General features: G+C 38.4%; 1 protein-coding gene across 6 annotated transcripts in view; it reads left to right on the forward strand.

The window, feature by feature from the left end:
- The first annotated feature begins 305 nt into the window (after positions 1 to 305).
- Positions 306 to 19,300, forward strand: part of LOC127442898 (gastrula zinc finger protein XlCGF8.2DB-like) — a 48,018-nt gene continuing 29,023 nt past the window's right edge. For 2 of the 6 annotated variants that reach the window (XM_051701256.1, XM_051701261.1), the window contains exons 1-2: positions 339 to 649; positions 4,883 to 5,008. In XM_051701256.1, coding sequence (XP_051557216.1) covers positions 4,912 to 5,008 — 97 coding nt within the window. In that variant the 5' untranslated portion in view covers positions 339 to 649; positions 4,883 to 4,911. Of the gene's footprint in view, positions 650 to 4,882; positions 5,009 to 5,413; positions 5,477 to 16,135; positions 16,235 to 19,300 lie in introns of all 6 variants that reach the window. The other 4 variants (XM_051701258.1, XM_051701257.1, XM_051701260.1 and 1 more) reach the window with 4 other exon arrangements.

Raw genomic sequence — 19,300 nt, forward strand, 5'->3', positions numbered from 1 at the left:
AGACCAACAGTGAATATGTACAGATATTTTAATCCGTAGTGCAGATCATTACACTCTCTATCTGATATCTTAATGTAACGTTTATATTTAAATTCACAAAACCACTCAATTAGTCAACGTCTATGGACGGGACGGTTATTAATGTGTCGATTTAATATTGTTATTTCGCCGTATATCCTTCCCCCCCTATAGGACACATCAGGAACAGCAGGGGCGTAAAACTGCCTGGGCCGTGCCTGTGCTCCAGGTCTGCAGTCTCCTCAGCACTCGCCCGCCTCTGCTAAATAGTCTGCAACAGTAGGTGGCGGTAATGCTTCTAAGGAGTGAGCAGCCATTAACGAAGAAGAAGAATCATACGCATCGCCACGGTTGTTTCTGTTTGGAAAACTTTTGTGGATAAAATCAGTGTTCTGCTCTTGTCCTGCACATGGAGATCTAGGTGCTTAATTTTTGTGAAATAGGAAGTTAAAAAACGTTGTTTTTATTATTATTTGGATTCCGCCTGTTTAAAGAGGTTTCAAGTCATTTGATTTGTACAGCGCTTTTCACAACACACATCGTTTCAAAGCATTATTACAGTAAATCATGCATTAGCACTGAGATATCCGAAAAAACAAAAGCAAATACGGTGCTGTAAGTAATGAAATTGGTGAGTTTCACCCCTTCTTTTATTTTCATTTGCCCCCCGTATCAAACGGGTTAAAGTGCATGTGACGATATTTCATGTTGTGAACGACAAAGTGTGTAATGATGATAATCTCCAGAGAATCTCTTAGAAGTCACTTTATAATCAAGTAAAAGATCTTTGTTTTGCGGTAATCGATTAAATTGTGAAACCACGTTTATATGTGACTGTATTTAGGAAGTGTCCCATCATATCTAGCTGTCGCTGGATGAGAAATACAGTTAGTAAATACATTATTGCAATATCAATGTACCATACACTTAGGGCTGCACAATTAATCGAAAATATAATTGAGATTAGCCTACAGCTCTGATTATATAATCGTGAAAGCGTCAATTACAGCATTCCGTTTAGGTGTAGGCCTACACCCATTGCGCCAACATATATTTGGGCCGTGTGCATGAATGCAAAGGCAAATCTGACGTGTTGAAATGAGTCTAAAGGCATATATCAGTAATGCTCACTATCTAAATTATACTGTGTACAGTCTATTCAAAATGTGAACTTTTTGTTTTACATGCAGTTAAAATATTAAAGCAATTCAGGAACTAGGAATGCAAATTTGATGCATAGCCTGCATAAAGAGTATGGAATGCAACTGGCCCACACAATATTTATATTTTGTATTTTAATGTAAATTCTATTAATTGCAATTACAATATCAAAGGAAATAATCTATATGAATGATTTTCCTTGTGCAGCCCAAAATACACCACTAAATAAAACAAATATAGTCACTTGAAGTACTTGCGCAATATCTTATAGAATAATTGAAGTTGGAAAGCCCACATTGGTGCACTTGATGTTTCGTAAAGTGTCCTAAAAATATTACTCCATGGAATGGACATCTAATACCTGAAGCATTGTGGTGGCAGCTAAGATATATTTTTGTTGTAAGGCATAGTTATATATGTCTTTATTAATTTTTTAATTCTTCAACCATTTATCATTTTTTAACATGTGGACTGCAGGTAATAATAGATTCCTTTTTTAAATGTCTTCCAATTTACATGTATAGCACAAAGTGATTGTTTCGAACAAAAACTTCAAAATAATTTTCCATATTTATTTATAAATTCATCATAATAAAAAAATCCATATTCATCAACAAGAGTATTTGTAAAGTAAATATTATTCTTAGAAGTATTCCCAAATTAGACATTTTCCTCCAATTAGAGTTGTGGACAAAAATATTGGCACCCTTGGTAAATATAAGCAAAGAAGGCTCTGAAAAATATGTCTTTGTTGTTTATCCTTATGATCTTTCATTCAAAATAGTAACAAAAATCTAACCTTTAATTGAAGTAAACTAATTGAATGGTCCAAAACCCGTTTAGTACACCTGGGTGACTAGGAACGTGAAATTGTTCAGCCATGACTTCCTGATTCACATGGGTATAAATATGAGGTAACACACAGGCCAAATTCTCTTAGTCATCCATAATGATGGGTAAGACCAAAGAATAAAGTTGTGATGTTTGGCAAAAGGTTGTTGAGCTTCACAAAATGTAAAGTGGCTAAAAGAAAATAGCTAAAGCATTGAAAATACCCATTTCCACCATCATGGCAATAATTAAGAAGTGCCAATCAACTGGAGATCTTAAGAATCTTCCTGGAAAAGGACGTGTGTCTATAATGTCTCCACACACGGTGAGGAGGATGGTTCGAGTGGCCAAAAATTCTCCAAGGATCACAGCTGGAGAATTGCAGAAATTAGTTGGGTCTTGGGGTAAGAAAGTCTCCAAAACTACAAACAGACGTCACCTACATCACAACAAGTTGTTTGGGAGGGTTTCCAAAAAAAAGTTTCTGCTCTAATCCAACAACAAATTCAAGTGTCTTTAGTTTGCCAGACACAACTGGAACTTCAAATGGGACAGGGTTCTATGGTCAGATGAAACAAAAAGTCTCCTGGCCTGAACCCCATAGAAAACCTGTGGGGTGAACTGAAGCGGAGAGACCACCAATGTAGACCTCTGAATTTGAAGGATCTGTAGAGATTTTGTTTGGAGGAATGGTCTCCGATCACTTGCCATGTGTTCTCCAACCTAATTAGGCATTATAGGAGAAGACTCAGAGCTGTTATCTTGGCAAAGGGAGGTTGCACAAAGTTTTGAATAAAAGGGTGCCAATAATTGTGCCACACATATATTCGACAATTTTTTATTTTTTTTTAATAAAACTTGTGTTGTTTTTGGAATTGTTTGATATCTATTTGAGGATAGATTTTTGTGAATATATTGAATGAAAGACCAAAAGGATAAACAATAAGGATATATTTTTTCACAGCCTTCTTTTCTCATATTTACCAAGGGTGCCAATATTTTTGGCCACCACTGTACTATATTTGAATTACCTGCTGAAGTACCTCTAATGGTGAATCAAGTGGATGATACTGATAGTGAAGCCAGACCTTAATGGCATCTTTAAAGAAAGTTGGAAGAATATGAAAGGAATAAATTATAGCAATATCACACGAGCAAGAGTGCTTTATGTCCATCTAGCAGCACGGCTGTGATTCGTCCATAGGGCACAACGTAATTACAGCCGTACTGATAGATGGACAATACAGCACGATTGTGAGTGTGATAAAAAAGGACTGTTGCCAAATAATGCTCTTGTGTGGAACTACTTGCTTACTCCAGGGTTTCAGGATCTGGCACTGAAAAGATGCGCCCAAGCCTCCTTTACTAATTAGAAAACGTCACTTTAGAACTAGTTACGACAGCTTGGGCTATTTCTAACAAGTTATTGAAGTAACAAGGACGTGTGTGTATGGGAGAGAGAGAGAGAGACTGAGCGTGTGATTACCTGCATCTGTTGCTGTGATGAACCTTGTAATATATTCATTAGTAGTTTGTATACGCAAGCAGGTTTAAACCAGGACAGTTTGTGTGAAAAGTAGAAATCATACAACACAAGACAAACACTTGCCATAGAGGCTCAATTTTAGTGCGCTTTGTAGGTTGTATTTATCCGTGAATATCTGTGTTAGAATGTGTTAAAGGAATAGTTCACCCTAAAATGAAAATTCTCTTATCATTTACTCACCCTCATGCCATCCCATGTGTGTATGACATTCTTTCTTCTGCAGAACACAAAATATTTTTAGAAGAGTATTTCAGCTCTGTAGGTCCATACAATGCAAAACAAGTAGCAAAATTTTGAAGCTCCCAAAAGCAAATAAAGCCATCATAAAAGTAATCCATAAGACTCCAGTGGATTAATTAATGTCTTCTAAAGCAAAATGCTAGGTGTGTGTAAGAAAAAGATTAATATTTAAAACTTTTAAAATTATAAATATTTGCTTCCAGCCAGCTGTCGTATGCACGTTCACAAGAGGGTCGAGTTCACACTGCCTCACGTGATGTAAGTGCATTGGCAAGTTCACGCGAGAACTGACACGTGCACGAAAAATACGGAAGCGCAGTGTTTTTTACAACCGAGAAGGAGGAATGTACAGAAGCTGAATTTTTTTTGCTGTAGATTTTTATTTGTATCTGTTTCTTTTTCAAAATGGTGCTTGCGTGTGCTTATCCTGGATGCCTCAACCTATTGGAAAATGTTAGATTACATTGGCGGGTATCATTGCTAGAGGAAAGACTAACTTTTCACAGATTCCCTATCAATGATCCTTAGCGACTGAAGCTATGGTTACTCGCTGTTCACGGGGATATCAAAACACGCATTGAGTCACTCAAAATATTGAGGGTGCACAGTGACATTTTTCCCCTGCCGATTTCAGACCAGCCGAGGGATCAGACGATATTGACATGCCAACGTGCTTACGTCACGTGAGAGGCAGCGTGAACTCGACCATCTTTTGAACGCGCATACGACAACTGGCCGCAAGCAATGAGTAGTAGTTAGTTTTAAATATTGATTTTTTTCTTACACACACCTGGCGTTTCACTTCAGAAGACATTAATTAATCCATTTGTATGGATTACTTTAATGATGTCTGTATGTGCTTTTTGGAGCTTCCAAGATTGTGGTACACGTTTACTTGCATTGTGAGGACCTACTGAGCTGAGATATTCTTCTAAAAATTTTTACGTTCAGTAGAAGAAAGAAAGTCATATACATCTGGGATGGCATAAGTGTGAGTGAACGAAGAGCGAATTAACATTTTTGGCCCGCTTATTTTGTGGGTTTTGTGTGTGTGTCATAACTTCCCACCCTCTCTCTGACCCTTAGAATTAAATCTGCTCGACGTGCTGTTAAAGATGGAGTTTGTTAAAGAGGAGTTTAAAGAGGAGAGTGAAGACTTCAGTATTTCAGAACCATTCAGACTGAAGAATGAACATACTGAGGAACAAAGAGGTTTGTGTACATAATTTGTATGATATTTCGATACATTTCTATTCATGTCTTTGTATAAGACCTTTTTAATTAGCAAAAACTTTACCTTTTTAACTGTACAAAACTATCGAAGGTATAATCTAGTTGATTCTCCAATGTAGAGTGGCACAACGTACACTTGTCATGTGCACTACGACTGCAGTGAGTGTTATGTTGTGCTCACGAGGAAACAAGACACTGTTGTTTGAGTGTTGAACTCGGCCCGCCAAAAGTGTGGGGCTTGTATGGCCCTGTATGGATTAATGCTCCTGTTTTCTTTATGGTTTTTGTTTTTCTTTTGGGAATTATCACTTCTATATGTCATCTTACCACTACCACTACAACACTGTAACTTTTTTAAAACTGAACATTACTGACTGACGCCAGGGCTGGACCAGGGAATCGAACCACTACGCGACACGCTATTGGGCCAGAGCGAAGCCAATTCAGGTTAGTGGCGCACACATACATCCTGGCTAGGATAGACTCCCATGTTATATCGCACCAAGTAGGGACAGATCTATTTTTGGTTTACGGGCCGAAGCCCTAATTAGAAAATATCCCTAGACAAATAGTTTCTTAGTAGGGTCTTAGGTTGTAACCCAGCAATGTAGGCCAAACCTAATAATATGCAATCAACTCGATTGTCTGCGACAGAATTGTAAACTGTGTGGGGTAGGGCAGGAAGGTATTGTGATATGGTACAATAGTTATATTATGGTAAGTAAGGTAGGAAAGCCTCCATCGCCATCATTTACCGCAGGAGTGCTGCAGCCACTAATTGACTGAGATCTACCATGCACAATATTTATATTGTCACAATACCTACATTTCAGTAGTCGGTAGAAAAATTTGGTGATTCTCGATATCAGCTTCACTACTACAACAAATATTAACGCTAACTAATTTGTTATTTATGTAATAATTGTTTCAAGTTCTCAAGTAATTAAGACTAGTAAACAGTCATTAATAAATAACAATAAAAAGCAGCAATGGATATAAATAAATACAAATTAATTGAACAAAAAATAAACTTTTAAAAGCTTTAAAAGTTTTTAACAGCAGTTTCAAGGATTAAACATTCCGAATGAAATGCGACATAACATTACTACTGGTCTTTACTGTGTGATTATAATTCATTAATACTTTATAAAGCTGCTAAATTAATCCAGCCAAGAGCAGTGAGTGACTTCTTAAATTATCCGTATAGTATGGAGCCCCTTACTAATGCAGGGAAACAAAAACTATGGTAATAAAAAATCATAATTTTGTGGTTATTTTTAGATTTTACTACAGATTTTGCTACAAATACCATGGCTTAATCTATAGTAAAAGCATGATTACTTTATGGATACAGTACACTGTATTAAAACCATGGTTTCTGCCAAAAACATGGTTACTTAACATACTTTTCATAGTTAATACAATATTACTATAGTAAACCAATTGTTTCTGCCAAAAACCTTTAGCCTACAACAGTCATGGTTACTACATTATTACTATAGAAAAAATTACAACAGTCTACAACAGGGGTCGGCAACCTTTTTGACATGGAGTGCCATTGTTTATTTTTCTGGTCAATGGCTGTGCCGATGCCCCTTTTGTACAAAATGAGTTAACACAGTCAATGTCACAAATTTGCTTATTTGATTACTGATCACGAAATTGCGTGGAATCTTAAATATTTCTTAAATTATGTCATACATTTTTCAAAATCACACAGAGGGGTAATCACTAGCACACAAGCAACAGAGCGAGAGGAGCAGTCTATTTTATTTATATGAAGTTTTTTGCACCTGACCTGCATTCCAATCTACATCTTGAAGTAATCCTTCCTCATGATCACGCAGCGTTTTCATCAGCTGAATGGGAGTGTGACGAGACTCGCGCTGCGCGTGCAAGCCATTCGCACATCACAAGCCAATCAACTATTTAACCCTTTTTGTGAATCGCACATGCAAAATCCTAAAACTTTATTTCCAAGTTTAATTTATATTTTGAATAGATGAACCCCGCGATGTGGGTTTATGTTTTCTCTTTTAATCTTTTAATGTCATTTTGAATGTGACCATGGTTTAAGGATGGTGTACCTGTATGCTGGGTTGGAAATCTCAAGGATTAATAGTGGTGTTTTTGGGAGAGCTTGGACGCCATGCGAGGAGCGGATGTGTAGACGGCGAGCTCTGTGCATTTTGCTAGTTTTTAGTTATTTTTGTGTTATAATCCGGTGAGATTTGATACACCCTGCTACATATTTGCTCTTTGAAGTCAATGTCAAAAAATTCTAAATCCTCGGGCTCTGGAGATATAAAAAGACGCTTACGTGCTCAAGCTGAAACCTCTGACGGGCCTGTGGACCAGGGACTCGGTTTGAATGGTGCGGCCGGGGAAATCCAGCGTCATCTGTCCATCATGTTTGTGATGCTGACGAAAGTTGTTGCTGACTCAGAAGATCTCTCTGTTATACGTCGATTGATTACGGTGATGGAAACAAAATTCTCTGAGTTGGTTACAAGAGTGGCAGATGCTGAGAAGCGGATCAGTTATCTGGAGTCATCGGAGAGGGAACTATCTGATAATCCGCTCGCGACTAAAGTCGATTTGGAACACGTTCTTGAAAAACTTGAAGATCTTGAGAATAGGAGCCGCAGGAATAACATCCGAATTGTTGGAATTCCTGAGCATGAGGAGGACAGAGATATGGTGAAATTCCTAGACGAGCTCTTCCCGAGTCTGCTCGACATAACAGGCCATAAGCTGGAAATCGAGCAAGCTCACAGAGTCCCGGCTTGCAGATTGGCTGAGGGAGACAGGCCCCGATCAATCCTGGCCAAATTCCTGAGATCATCCGATAAAGATCTTATGTTACGTGAGGCGAGGAGCAAAGGAAAGCTTTCTTGAAAGAATCACAACATTTTCTTGTTCCCAGACTTTGCGAATTCGACAAGAGAGAAACGTGATTGATTCAAGGAATGCAAGAAACTTTTACATCAATGGAAGATCGCTTTTGCACTGATGTTTCCGGCCAAACTGAGTATAAATACTAAGGATGGCCGCAAAGTAGTTTTATGCCCCAAGCAAGCACTGTCCTTCATAAAAACATTGGAGTGAGTAAGCCATTTTGTGTTTCTCATTAGTGGATTGACTCGCTGTACTTACTCTTGGCTGTTTGAGGAAGCTGGGCGCCATTTTTGTTTCTTTTTGTGTTGGTTCCACCTAGCAGTTGGCGCTGTCGTGCGCGGGGTTAATGCGCATGCATTTTGAGACCGATACCGATTTTAGAGAGGGAAAATTCACTGATTACCGATATGGTGGCCGATATAGTTACTTTTTGAGCTAGAATGAAAACAGACCTTTTCTATGTGGATTTTTCACAGATTTTGCTCTGATATGACTATGCAAAGGTACTCAGAAGGCTGCTTTCTTAAATATTTTTATCAAAGAATATTTGACGTTATTATTATACATTGTCAACAAATTCTAGAAATGAACTGAGAAAATACAGAATAAATACAAATACAATAAATAGCTTAATAAACATCAGTACTGTATGTTTAGTATCAGTCAATGGCTGACCATTTAAATAAAGAATTTATAAAAATACAATAAATAGCTAAATAAAAATCAGTACTGTTTAGTATCAGCCAAATGCTGACCATTAAAATAAAGAATAAATCAAAATAAAATAAATAGCTAAATAAACATCAGTACTGTTTAGTATCAGTCAAATGCTGACTATATTAATACTGCCGAGACAAGAGATCAGCAGCGGCAGCGGTGTAACACCATATTCTGCTATGCAAGTTCAGGGGAAACTTTTAACAGTGGAAAACCAGACTTTTAAATATTACATTTTATAAATGCAATGACTGGAATTGTTCGGTTGAAGAGGGTACCAAACTGTGAATCCTGAACAAAACAGTTTGGTGAATACATGTTTACACATTAGCTTCCACTCAGCTGACAACAATGAAAGTAGCTACGTGATTAGCTAGTTAGCTATAAGCTTGTTGTCACGGAGAATAAAAGACGGACGTTGTTTATTTTACTTTCCAGCATTGTGTCTCACCAACTAGGTAACAGTGTGGCGTGAAATCAACACTTAACAGGCACAATCCACCACCGCACCATTGTCTGCTGAACTTCAAAAAGATGCTCTGATGTTTACCTTTCAATCTGCTACTTTACTGACTGCACTGACAATCTATAGCTGGCTAACAGCAAACAGACATGAGTGACATGGTTGTCAGGGACAAGGTTAATGTTATATTAGTAATATTGAAAAGGGAAAATGATTGTGACATTGTTTATTAACTTTCCAGTATGTATTTCACAAACTAGTTAGCAACTTACCGACACACAGCTCAACTCCGCCCTGTCTGCAGAGCCACCGTCAGTTCAGCTCTGTAAACAATGGAGTCGGAGCGCGCTCTGCTGGACAAACTACGCTATGACACCAATTCTAAAGCATTTTCATATCGCCGGATATCGGTAAAATATACGCCGATACCGCTATATCTTCCGGCTAATATCAGCCGATAATATCGGTGGACCGATATATCGGTCGGGCACTAGTTGGGGCACCCTATAAAAAGAAGGAAGGTTATTTCTTTTCTTAAACGTAAGAAATATGGTATTGTGTTTCTTCAAGAAACTCATCTTTCCCCGCAGGAAGCTGGAAAATTTGGGAAGATATGGGGTGGACATGTTTTCTTTAGTGCTGGCTCAAGTAAAAGCAGGGGAGTCATTATATTGATAAATAAACATCTTCAATTCAAATTTCTCAAACAGATTAATGATAAATTAGGAAGAGTCATTATTGTTTTAGCTAGAATTCAGGGGCAAAGGTGGACTTTGGCTAATATTTATGCACCTAATGCTGATGATCAGGGCTTTTTTATAGATCTTGAAGGGATGTTGCAAGCCGCTGGCACCCCTCATGATATAATATTGGGAGGAGACTTTAATCTGTTGATGGATTCAGTCCTTGATCATAGTGAAGCAAAAGTGTGTAAGCCCCCAAGAGCAACATTGACGCTTCACAGGATGTGTAAAAATCTTGGTCTTACAGATATTTGGAGACTTTTGAACCCATCTGGTAGGGACTATACATTTTTTTCATCAGTCCATAAGATTTATTCTAGAATAAAAAATTGTTTTATATCTAAGTCCCTCATTTCATCTGTTGTGGATTGCTCAATTGGAAGCATCTTAGTCTCAGATCACACCCTGGTGAGTTTAGAGGTGTTGCCACATACAGAGAAAAAGAAATCATATAGTTGGCGCTTTAATGTATACCTTTTGCAAAATCCTGATTTCCAACAAATGTTAAAGACTGAAATCAGTGTTTATATGGAGACCAACTGGTCCTCAGTATCTTCTGTAGGCGTGGCTTGGGAGGCACTTAAGGCAGTTCTTAGGGGTCAGATCATACAGTATGCCTCATTCACCAAAAAATCCAAAGCACGAGAACTCGTGGAGTTGGAAGGGAATATTAAAACTCCAGAGGCAGAGCTAAAGCGCCAAATGTCGTATGATGTTGAAATACAGATATAATACTATTTTGTTGCGGAAAGTGAAGTTTTGGTTATTCAGGGCAAGACAGTCATAATTTGAGCAGGGAAGCTTTTGGCTAGATATGTAAAGCAGAGAGAGAGTCTTTTTTTCCCTCAGTGAAATCTGCTGGTGGTGAAATTTTTACCTCGGCCATTGATATTAATAATGCTTTTAAAGAATTCTATATTGATCTTTATAGTTCCACGTCTTCGTCTACTGATGAAGATATTAGAAAATTTGTGGAACCATTAGAACTCCCTAAATTGACAAATGAATAAAAAAATTCTCTTGATTCTGAGATAACCTTGGAGGAGCTTGACGAGGTAATAAAGGCCTTACCTACAGGCAAGGCTCCGGGGCCAGATGGTTTTGCCGCTGAATTTTTTAGATCTTATGCTACAGAATTGGCTCCACTTTTGTTAAAAGTTTATACGGAATCATTAAAGAATGGAAAGCTTCCGCCAACCATGACACAAGCCCGGATCAGTCTGACTCTTAAAAAGGACAAAGATCCAAGTGAGTGCAAAAGTTACCATCCAATTTCCATGATCCAGCTATATGTAAAATTTTTGTCAAAAATTCTGGCTAACTAATTAAGTTATGACATCTCTTACACATATAGATCAGGTGGGCTTTATTCGGGGCCGTAGCTCTTCTGATAATATTAGGCGTTTCATTAAAATCATGTGGTCAGTAGCAAATGATCAGACTCCGGTCGCTGCCATCTCACTTAACACCGAAAAGGCATTTGATATGGTAGAATGGGATTATCTTTTTAAGATTTTGGAAATATATGGGTTCGGAAATACTTTTATTGGATGGATTAAGTTACTTTATAGACACCCTGTGGTGGCGGTACAAACAAATTGATTAATTTCAGAATATTTTACTCTGGATAGGGCACCCGGCTGGGTTGCCCTCTTTCCCCATTATTGTTCTGTCTTGCCCTGGAACCATTAGCAGCCACGATAAGAAAGGAGGATGATTTTCCAAGGGTGGTGGCGGGAGGTATGGCACGTAAGCTTTTGCTTTATGCAGATTATATTTTATTATTCATCTCCGACCCTACTAGATCTATGCCTTGCCTCCACAGAATTATCAATTCCTTTTCTACATTTTCGGGATACAGGGTTAATTGTTCTAAATCCGAAGCTTTGGCTCTGACTGCATACTGCCCAGTAACAACTTTTCAGCCAGGCTTCTTTCAATGGCCCAAACAGGGCATTAAGTATTTGGGTATTTTATTCCCAGCAAATTTATGTGATTTAGTTAGAGTTAATTTTGACCCCTTAATAAAAATGTTTTCGAGCCATGTGGGCAGGTGGGCTTCGTTACATTTATCTATGATAGGGAAGGTTAATGTTACTAAAATGAATTGTATTTCAAAATTTAACAACCTGTTACAATCTCTCCCTATATATGTCCCTCTCTCTTACTTCAGGTAATTTGATAGCATAGTGAAGTCCTTTATTCGGAATGGTAAACGTCCCAGGTTACATTTCATTAAGTTACATAGGCCGATTGACATAGGTGGGCTAGGCTTACCCAAGATTTTGTTTTATTATTATGCGTTCGGTCTTAGACATTTGGCCCATTGGTCGCTCCCACCTGAGAGAGCCCCTCCCTGGTTTCATATTGAACAAGAAGTCCTTGCCCCTATTTTGCCATTGCAAAGCCTTTCGATCAAACTAACCGGAGAAGTTAAGTCACACCCCGTTATCTCGCATTTGCACGTGGTTTGAACAAAAGTGTCCAGAGTGTTTAATTCGGACATTTATTTAAATGTTGCCTCAAGCATATGGCTGAACCCTAAATTACACATTAATAAGTCCCCTTTCTGTTGGTTAGAGTGGATTGGGAGGGGGGTTACTACACTCGGTGAACTATATGAGAGTGGAGTACTGAGGACTTTTGATCATTTGGTTCAACATTTTAAGATTCCTAGATCTCAGTTCTTTAGGTATTTACAGCTGCGCCACCTGCTCTGTACTATTTTTGGGAGTAGTGTACACTCCCTTAAAGCGGCAGATACTCTGGAAATGGTGATTACTGCTTTTGGGAAAGGTCATGAAGCATCTGTGTATTACTCCCTGTTAATTCAGAGTCTGGGGGATGGAGCTTCATCTTCTCTCAAGTGATTATGGGAGAAGGATTTAAACCTGGTATTGGAGGAGGGAGTGTGGGCTAGGATCCTAAAAAGCATCAAGTCTGCATCTAGAGATGCAAGGGTCTGTCTGATGCAATTTAAGATTTTGCATCGGTTCTACTGGACCCCCTCTAGATTGTATAGGTTGGGTCTTAAAGACACACCCACCTGCTGGTGGTGCCAATCAGAAGATGGGGACACAATACATGTATTTTTGGGATGTGATAATAATAATGTGAATAATTGATTCCATTTATGTTATGTTTGTATATTTTAACTTTGGAATCAATAAAATTGTTAATTACAAAAAAAAAAAAAAATAGTGGTGTTTTCCTTATTACATGACTTCTGAAAGCAAAAAGAAACAAATGAAACACGGAATGCAGGCGTTTACTTGCGCGATTAACCAAAAGTTAAGCGCTGCCAGCTCGTGATGCGTAAGTGGCTTGCACGCGCTGCACAAGTATAATGGGTATATTGCAGTCTCGTCACATTTTAACTTTTTGTTTAGCCTCCCATTCAGCTCATAAAAACACTCTGCGTGATCATGAGGAAGGATTACATCAAAATCAGCGGAATTTCATATGAATAAAATAGTCTACTCCTCTCATCCCGTTGCTGGCCAGTGATTACCCATCCGCGTGCCAATGCTGGCACGTGTGCCATAGGTTGCCAACCCCTGGTCTACAATATTGGTAGCACTTTTATTATAAGGTTTCATTTGTTAACATTAGTAAATGCATTAGGTGTCATGAACTAACAATGAACAAAATATTTTTTACAGTATTTATTAATCTTTTAATGTTAGTTAATAAAAATACAATTGTTAGTTTATGTTAGTTCATAGTGCTTTAATGTTAACCTATACAACTTTTGATTTTTATGTGTCAGTATATGTTGAAATTAACATTAACCAAGATTAATAAATAAAAGTGTTATTCATAGTTAATTCATGTTAACTAATGTTGTTAACTAGTGTTAACAAATATAACCTTTTTTTAGTGTTACCACAATATTACTATAGTAAAACCATAGTTAAACTATGGTATTTGCATAGTACAACCATGATACCCACAAAATAATAATTTTTATTAGTAACGCAAAACTGATTGGCGAGGTAATGCAAACTATTGGCGAGGGAACGCAAACTGTTGGCAAGGGCACGCAGAAATTATTGTGAGGGAATGCAAACTGTTGGCGAGGGAATGCAAAACTTATTAGCGAGAGAACACGGAACTTATTGGCGAGGGAATGCAAAACTTATTGGCGAGGGAACGCAAACTATTGTGAGGGAACATAAAAATTCGCAAAACATTGGCGTGGGAACGCAAAACTTATTGGCGACTGAATGCAAACTATTGTGAGGGAACGCAAAACTTATTGGTGAGGTAATGCAAAACTTGTTGGCGAGGGAACGCAAACTAATGTGAGGGAGTGCAAAACTTACTGGCGAGGTAACGCAAAACTTGTCGAGATAACGCAAAATTTATTGCTGAGGGAACGCAAACTATTGTGATGGAACACAAAACTTATTGGCAAGAGAATGCAAAACATATTGGTGAGTGAATGCAAACTATTGTGAGGGAACGCAAAACTTATAGCCGAGGTTATGCAAAACTTGTTGGCGAGGGAATGCACACTATTGTGAGGGAGCGCAAAACTTATTGGTGAGGTAATGCAAAACTTGTTGTTAAGGTAATGCAAAACTTATTGGCGAGGGAACGCAAACTATTGTGAGGAATGCAAAACTTATTGGCGAGGTAATGCAAAACTTATTGGCGAGGGAACGCAAACTTATTGGCGAGGTAACGCAAAACTTATTGGCGAGGTAACACAAAACTTATTGGCGAGGGAACGCAAACTATTGTGAGGGAACGCAAAATGTATTGGCGAGGTAACGCAAACTATTGTGATGGAATGCAAAACTTATTGGCAAGGGAACGCAAACTATTGTGAGGGAACGCAAAACTTATTGGCGAGGTAACTCAAAACTTATTGGTGAGAAAAAGGCAAAAATTATTGGTGAGGTAACGCAAAATTATTGCCGAGTTAACGCAGATCTTCTGGGCGAAGTAACCCAAAACTTATTGCCGAGGGAATGCAAAACTTATTGGTAAGGGAACGCAAAATGTATTGGCGAGGGAATGTAAAACTTACTGCCGAGGGTACGCAAAACTTATTGGTGAGGGAACGCAAACTATTGTAAGGGAATGCAAAACTTATTGGTGAGGGAATGCAAAACTTATTGGCAAGGGAAAGCAAATTTTATTGCCGAGGGTATGCAAAACTTACTGCTGAGGTAACGCAAAACTTATTGGCGAGGGAACGCAAACTATTGTAAGGGAATGCAAAACTTATTGGCGAGGGAAAGCTAATTTTTTTGTAGAGGGAACATAAAACTTACTGGCGAGGGAACTATTGTGAGGGAACACAAAACTTATTGGTGAGGTAACGCAAAACTTATTGGCGAGGGAACACAAACTATTGTGAGGGAACGCAAAACTTATTGGCGAGGTATCAAAACTTATTGGTGAGGGAACGCAAAACGTATTGATGATGGAACGCAAAACTTATTGGTTGAGGGAATGCAAAGCTTATTGGCGAGGGAATGCAAAACGTATTGGTGCGGGAGCGCAAAACTTATTGGCGAGTGAACGCAAACTATTGGCGAGGGTAATGCAAAACTTATTGGCAAGGTAACGTCAATGCAAAACTTATTAGCGAGGGAACCCAAAACTTATTGGCAAGGGAACGCAAACTATTGTTATGGAACGCAAAACGTATTCGCAAGGGAACACAAAACTTATTGGTGAGGTAACGCAAAGCTTATTGGCGGGGGGGCCTGGGTAGCTCAGCGAGTAAAGACGCTGACTACCACCCCTGGAGTTTGCGAGTTCGAACGCTCAAGCCACGTGATAAGATGCGTGGGTTGACGGTCTCAGATGCAGAGGCAACTGAGATTCATCCTCCGCAACCCGGATGGAGGCGAGTCACTACGCCACCACGAGGACATAGAGTGCATTGGGTACTGGGCTTGCCACAAAAAAAATGTTTTATTACTGTGTATTTTAACAATTTTTTGACCAAAAAAACGTCAGATAATCTTCATTCAAGCCTACATAAGAATATTATCCATTCCGTTTATGAGAATATTTTGCCAAAAACTGCACAGTTTATGGCAATCTCCCAATCATTCCTATGGGAAGTTATGCAAAGCTTGTCAGAGCAAGCAACGGTATCCAAAGAGGGTGGAGCTTAGCGAAGGGTCAATTGTGTACATGTCCATATGCAGGGCTTCAGAATGCGACATTTCCGCCCGTGTGACAAAATTTTGTTATTTGTCGCTCTGGTGCGACTACAGTTTTGGCCAACTCTCTCTATGTTTTGTGCTGTCATTTTCTGTTAAGCAACATCAAACTGGAAACGCATCAAAAGCGGAACAAAATGGCGTATCCGCTACCTGGACCAATTATCAGCATGGAGAGAGCAGCACGAGCACAGAGCAGGTGTGTTTATTCGCAGAGTGCAGATAATTAGTAAACTAGTTTTAAACCACATTTAAGGTGCAGTAAGTGATTTAGCCTTTCTGGAACTTCAAATGAGACTGTGCCGTTAAATAGGCCACGCCACCTTTTTCAAAAGCCCGCACCACAAAGATAGCGTTGAGACCAACACTGAGCAGAATAGCAGCCTTTCGTGTTCCCGCAGTTATCAAACACAAGAACGCAATAGCGCCCTCAACTACTAAAAATGACTACTATTATTTAAATTAATATGACATTTAAGACTCCGTGGTCCGCTTCAACTACAACACTGTGAGACTGCACAAAATTATTCACAGGTAGAAAGCATCAAAGACCACGGCCCGTGGACACATTTTTGTTTGCTTTTTGCAGAGTCTAGCGCTGTCACAGAGACCGGTGAGATATCTCACGACTAGTGATGTGTCGTTCATGAATGAATCAATCTTTTTGAATGAATGTTGTAAGTGAACGAATCGTTCTTGTATCTCCATACAATGAGTCTTTTTCGTTCATTGAGGTCACTCCTTTTCGAAGCTAATGGCTGCTTTTCATGCCTGGGAAGACTGACTATAGCACAAGCCAATAGCGTTCAAATGCAATCTGTGAAGGAGCATATCATTGGTTCAACCTGCTGAATGTTCAAGCCCTTCACTAAACTAGTCGGTCATTTGAGTCTGAAGGAGATGAAAGGTGGTTCGTGAACGAACTGAATATACGAATAAACTAATTCGCGAATGACTTGTGAATGAAGATCTACTGAATGAGAGAGTCGTGTCGTTCATTCAGTTCGGCATGCGAGTCAATCACGTTAAACAAGTTTATAAGTATACACAAAGCATAATCCCCAATTATGAATGTGTAAAAATGACATGAATTATGGATGGATATGTTGTGCTTTGATGCACAGTGTCAGATATTTAGGCTTTCCTTACATTTTTCTTTGTCTTAGTAATATATTTAGCCCAGCATTTGACAAAATATAGTGAAAATAAGACCTGCATTTGTGTTGAAAAAGGTTATTGTGTTTAACCTCCATTTTAAAGTGTCTTTATACATTTGTACACATGCAAATTCCATTTGTTTTCCTTTGTCGTGCTTGAAAAGACTAACTTCAGTGCGAGCCAATAGCATTAGAGAGTGGGCTGTGAAGGAGTACATCGTTGGTTGGACCCACTGAAAGAATACCCCTCTTCAATGATCTAGTCATTTTGTTTGTGTTGTGAATGAACTGAATGTACTGGTAAACTCGTTTGCGACCGACATTAACAAATCAGTCATCATGACCACGAGGAGGAGCTGCATGTCGTTTGTTCATATCGTCAGTCTCGTTCAACAAGAAAAGGGGCCGGATGAATTATGAAACTCATAATTATTTTTAGACTAGTATTGTCCTTTTTTTTGTATAGCTTGATAAAAAGTTGTGCTCAACTGTTTACAGTATGATAGATATGTTTTGTTGTCATTTGTGGGGAAAAGCTTTTGATGCTTTAACACTGCAGAGCTTAAGTCACTTGGTACAATTTTAATAAAGGATAATTAGACTTGAAGTCTAACTTGAATCTGGTCAATGAACGAATCTGAATGAATCATTTTGGTGAACGGAATCAAAAGAATCAAGTGACTAAAATGGATCAAAATCACTACCACTACTCACGACACTTATTTCAGTGATATCTTTTAGGGAGTAGGAATGTTTTCTGCATAACATTTCATAAAAAATGGTGTACAGCACCTTTAAATGGCCCGACATTCTAAACAGCATTGATGAGATCAACTGGGGGAAACAGTGCCATGCACAGACAAAAATTAAGATTTTCACACTGCATTACCCTTAAAATTACCATTAATTTACTATACTAACACTAACTGTATTACCTATAGTACTTAAGGCAGAAATCTATTCATAATAAATATTGTCATATTACTACTACTATTATATTTATAATAGGCTACATTAGGGCAGTGAGGGAATATCATTAATTTTGTTAGAACTTTGGTGTAACGTAGAGGCAGGCAACGGACAAAGACTTGAAAACAAAGATGATATAAGTCAGTGGATCTCAACCTTTTTTTGATGAATGCCCTCCCTACTTCATTACCTTACCCCAGCCGACTCTTCTTCACTACCATGGTTAGATTTAACATGATTTCTATAAAACAAACTATGGCATTTTTGTAATTATAAACAGTAGATATACAATAAATACAGAATATAAATATATAAGTTGTAACAAAAATAAGTTGTATTCCCTCACTCCCCTAACGTAGCCTATGACAAATGTAATAGTAGTGATATGATAATATTTATTATCAACTATTTCTGCCTAAAGTACAGTTAGTGTTACAATAGTAAATTCAAGTGTGGTAATGTAGAATTCCGTGCCGGATTCAAATGGTTTCCGCTTGTCGTGCCTTGCTTCTCACTGATTCTCGCCAACTGATTCTCATTCTGATGTGCTGCACGTTTGGGAGCTTGAGACCGGTCTGCTAGTAAAAACGCACCTTCTTTGCCTCACGTTGCTCTGTCCATTGAGCCGTATCCATCTACAGAGCCATCTACACAATCGTGGTAAAAATGCGTATCAACCCGTATAATTGAGAACCAACTGATATAGTCCAAGTGTAGATAAACGTTTTAATGCAAAGAGGAACTCGATGATAGATTTGATTATTATGACTGATACACGCCCCCCATTTGTAACTTAACACCTCCCTATCTACTAATTTGCTCTCATCCTTTGTACGCACCCTGAGAACCCCTGATATTAATGAACCAAAGTGCAGTTTATTCTAAACAAATCAAAAGCTGCAAAACAAAAGACTAGACTATGACTATAACTTGACTATGACTAGACTAAGACCATGAACAGACCAATAAACGATGTTACTATATCAATACTCAACAAGGGACAAAGGCAAACATGAGGGCTTAAATAAACAAGGACTAACAAGGTTAACACGAGACGTTGGGGATGGAGTGACAGTGACAAGACAAGAACCCAAATCTAAACTTAAAAAAAAAAAAAAAAGAAAAAAAAAAGATTTTTT

Source organism: Myxocyprinus asiaticus, chromosome 6 (assembly GCF_019703515.2).
Source record: "Myxocyprinus asiaticus isolate MX2 ecotype Aquarium Trade chromosome 6, UBuf_Myxa_2, whole genome shotgun sequence".
NCBI classification, from domain to species: Eukaryota; Metazoa; Chordata; class Actinopteri; order Cypriniformes; family Catostomidae; genus Myxocyprinus; species Myxocyprinus asiaticus.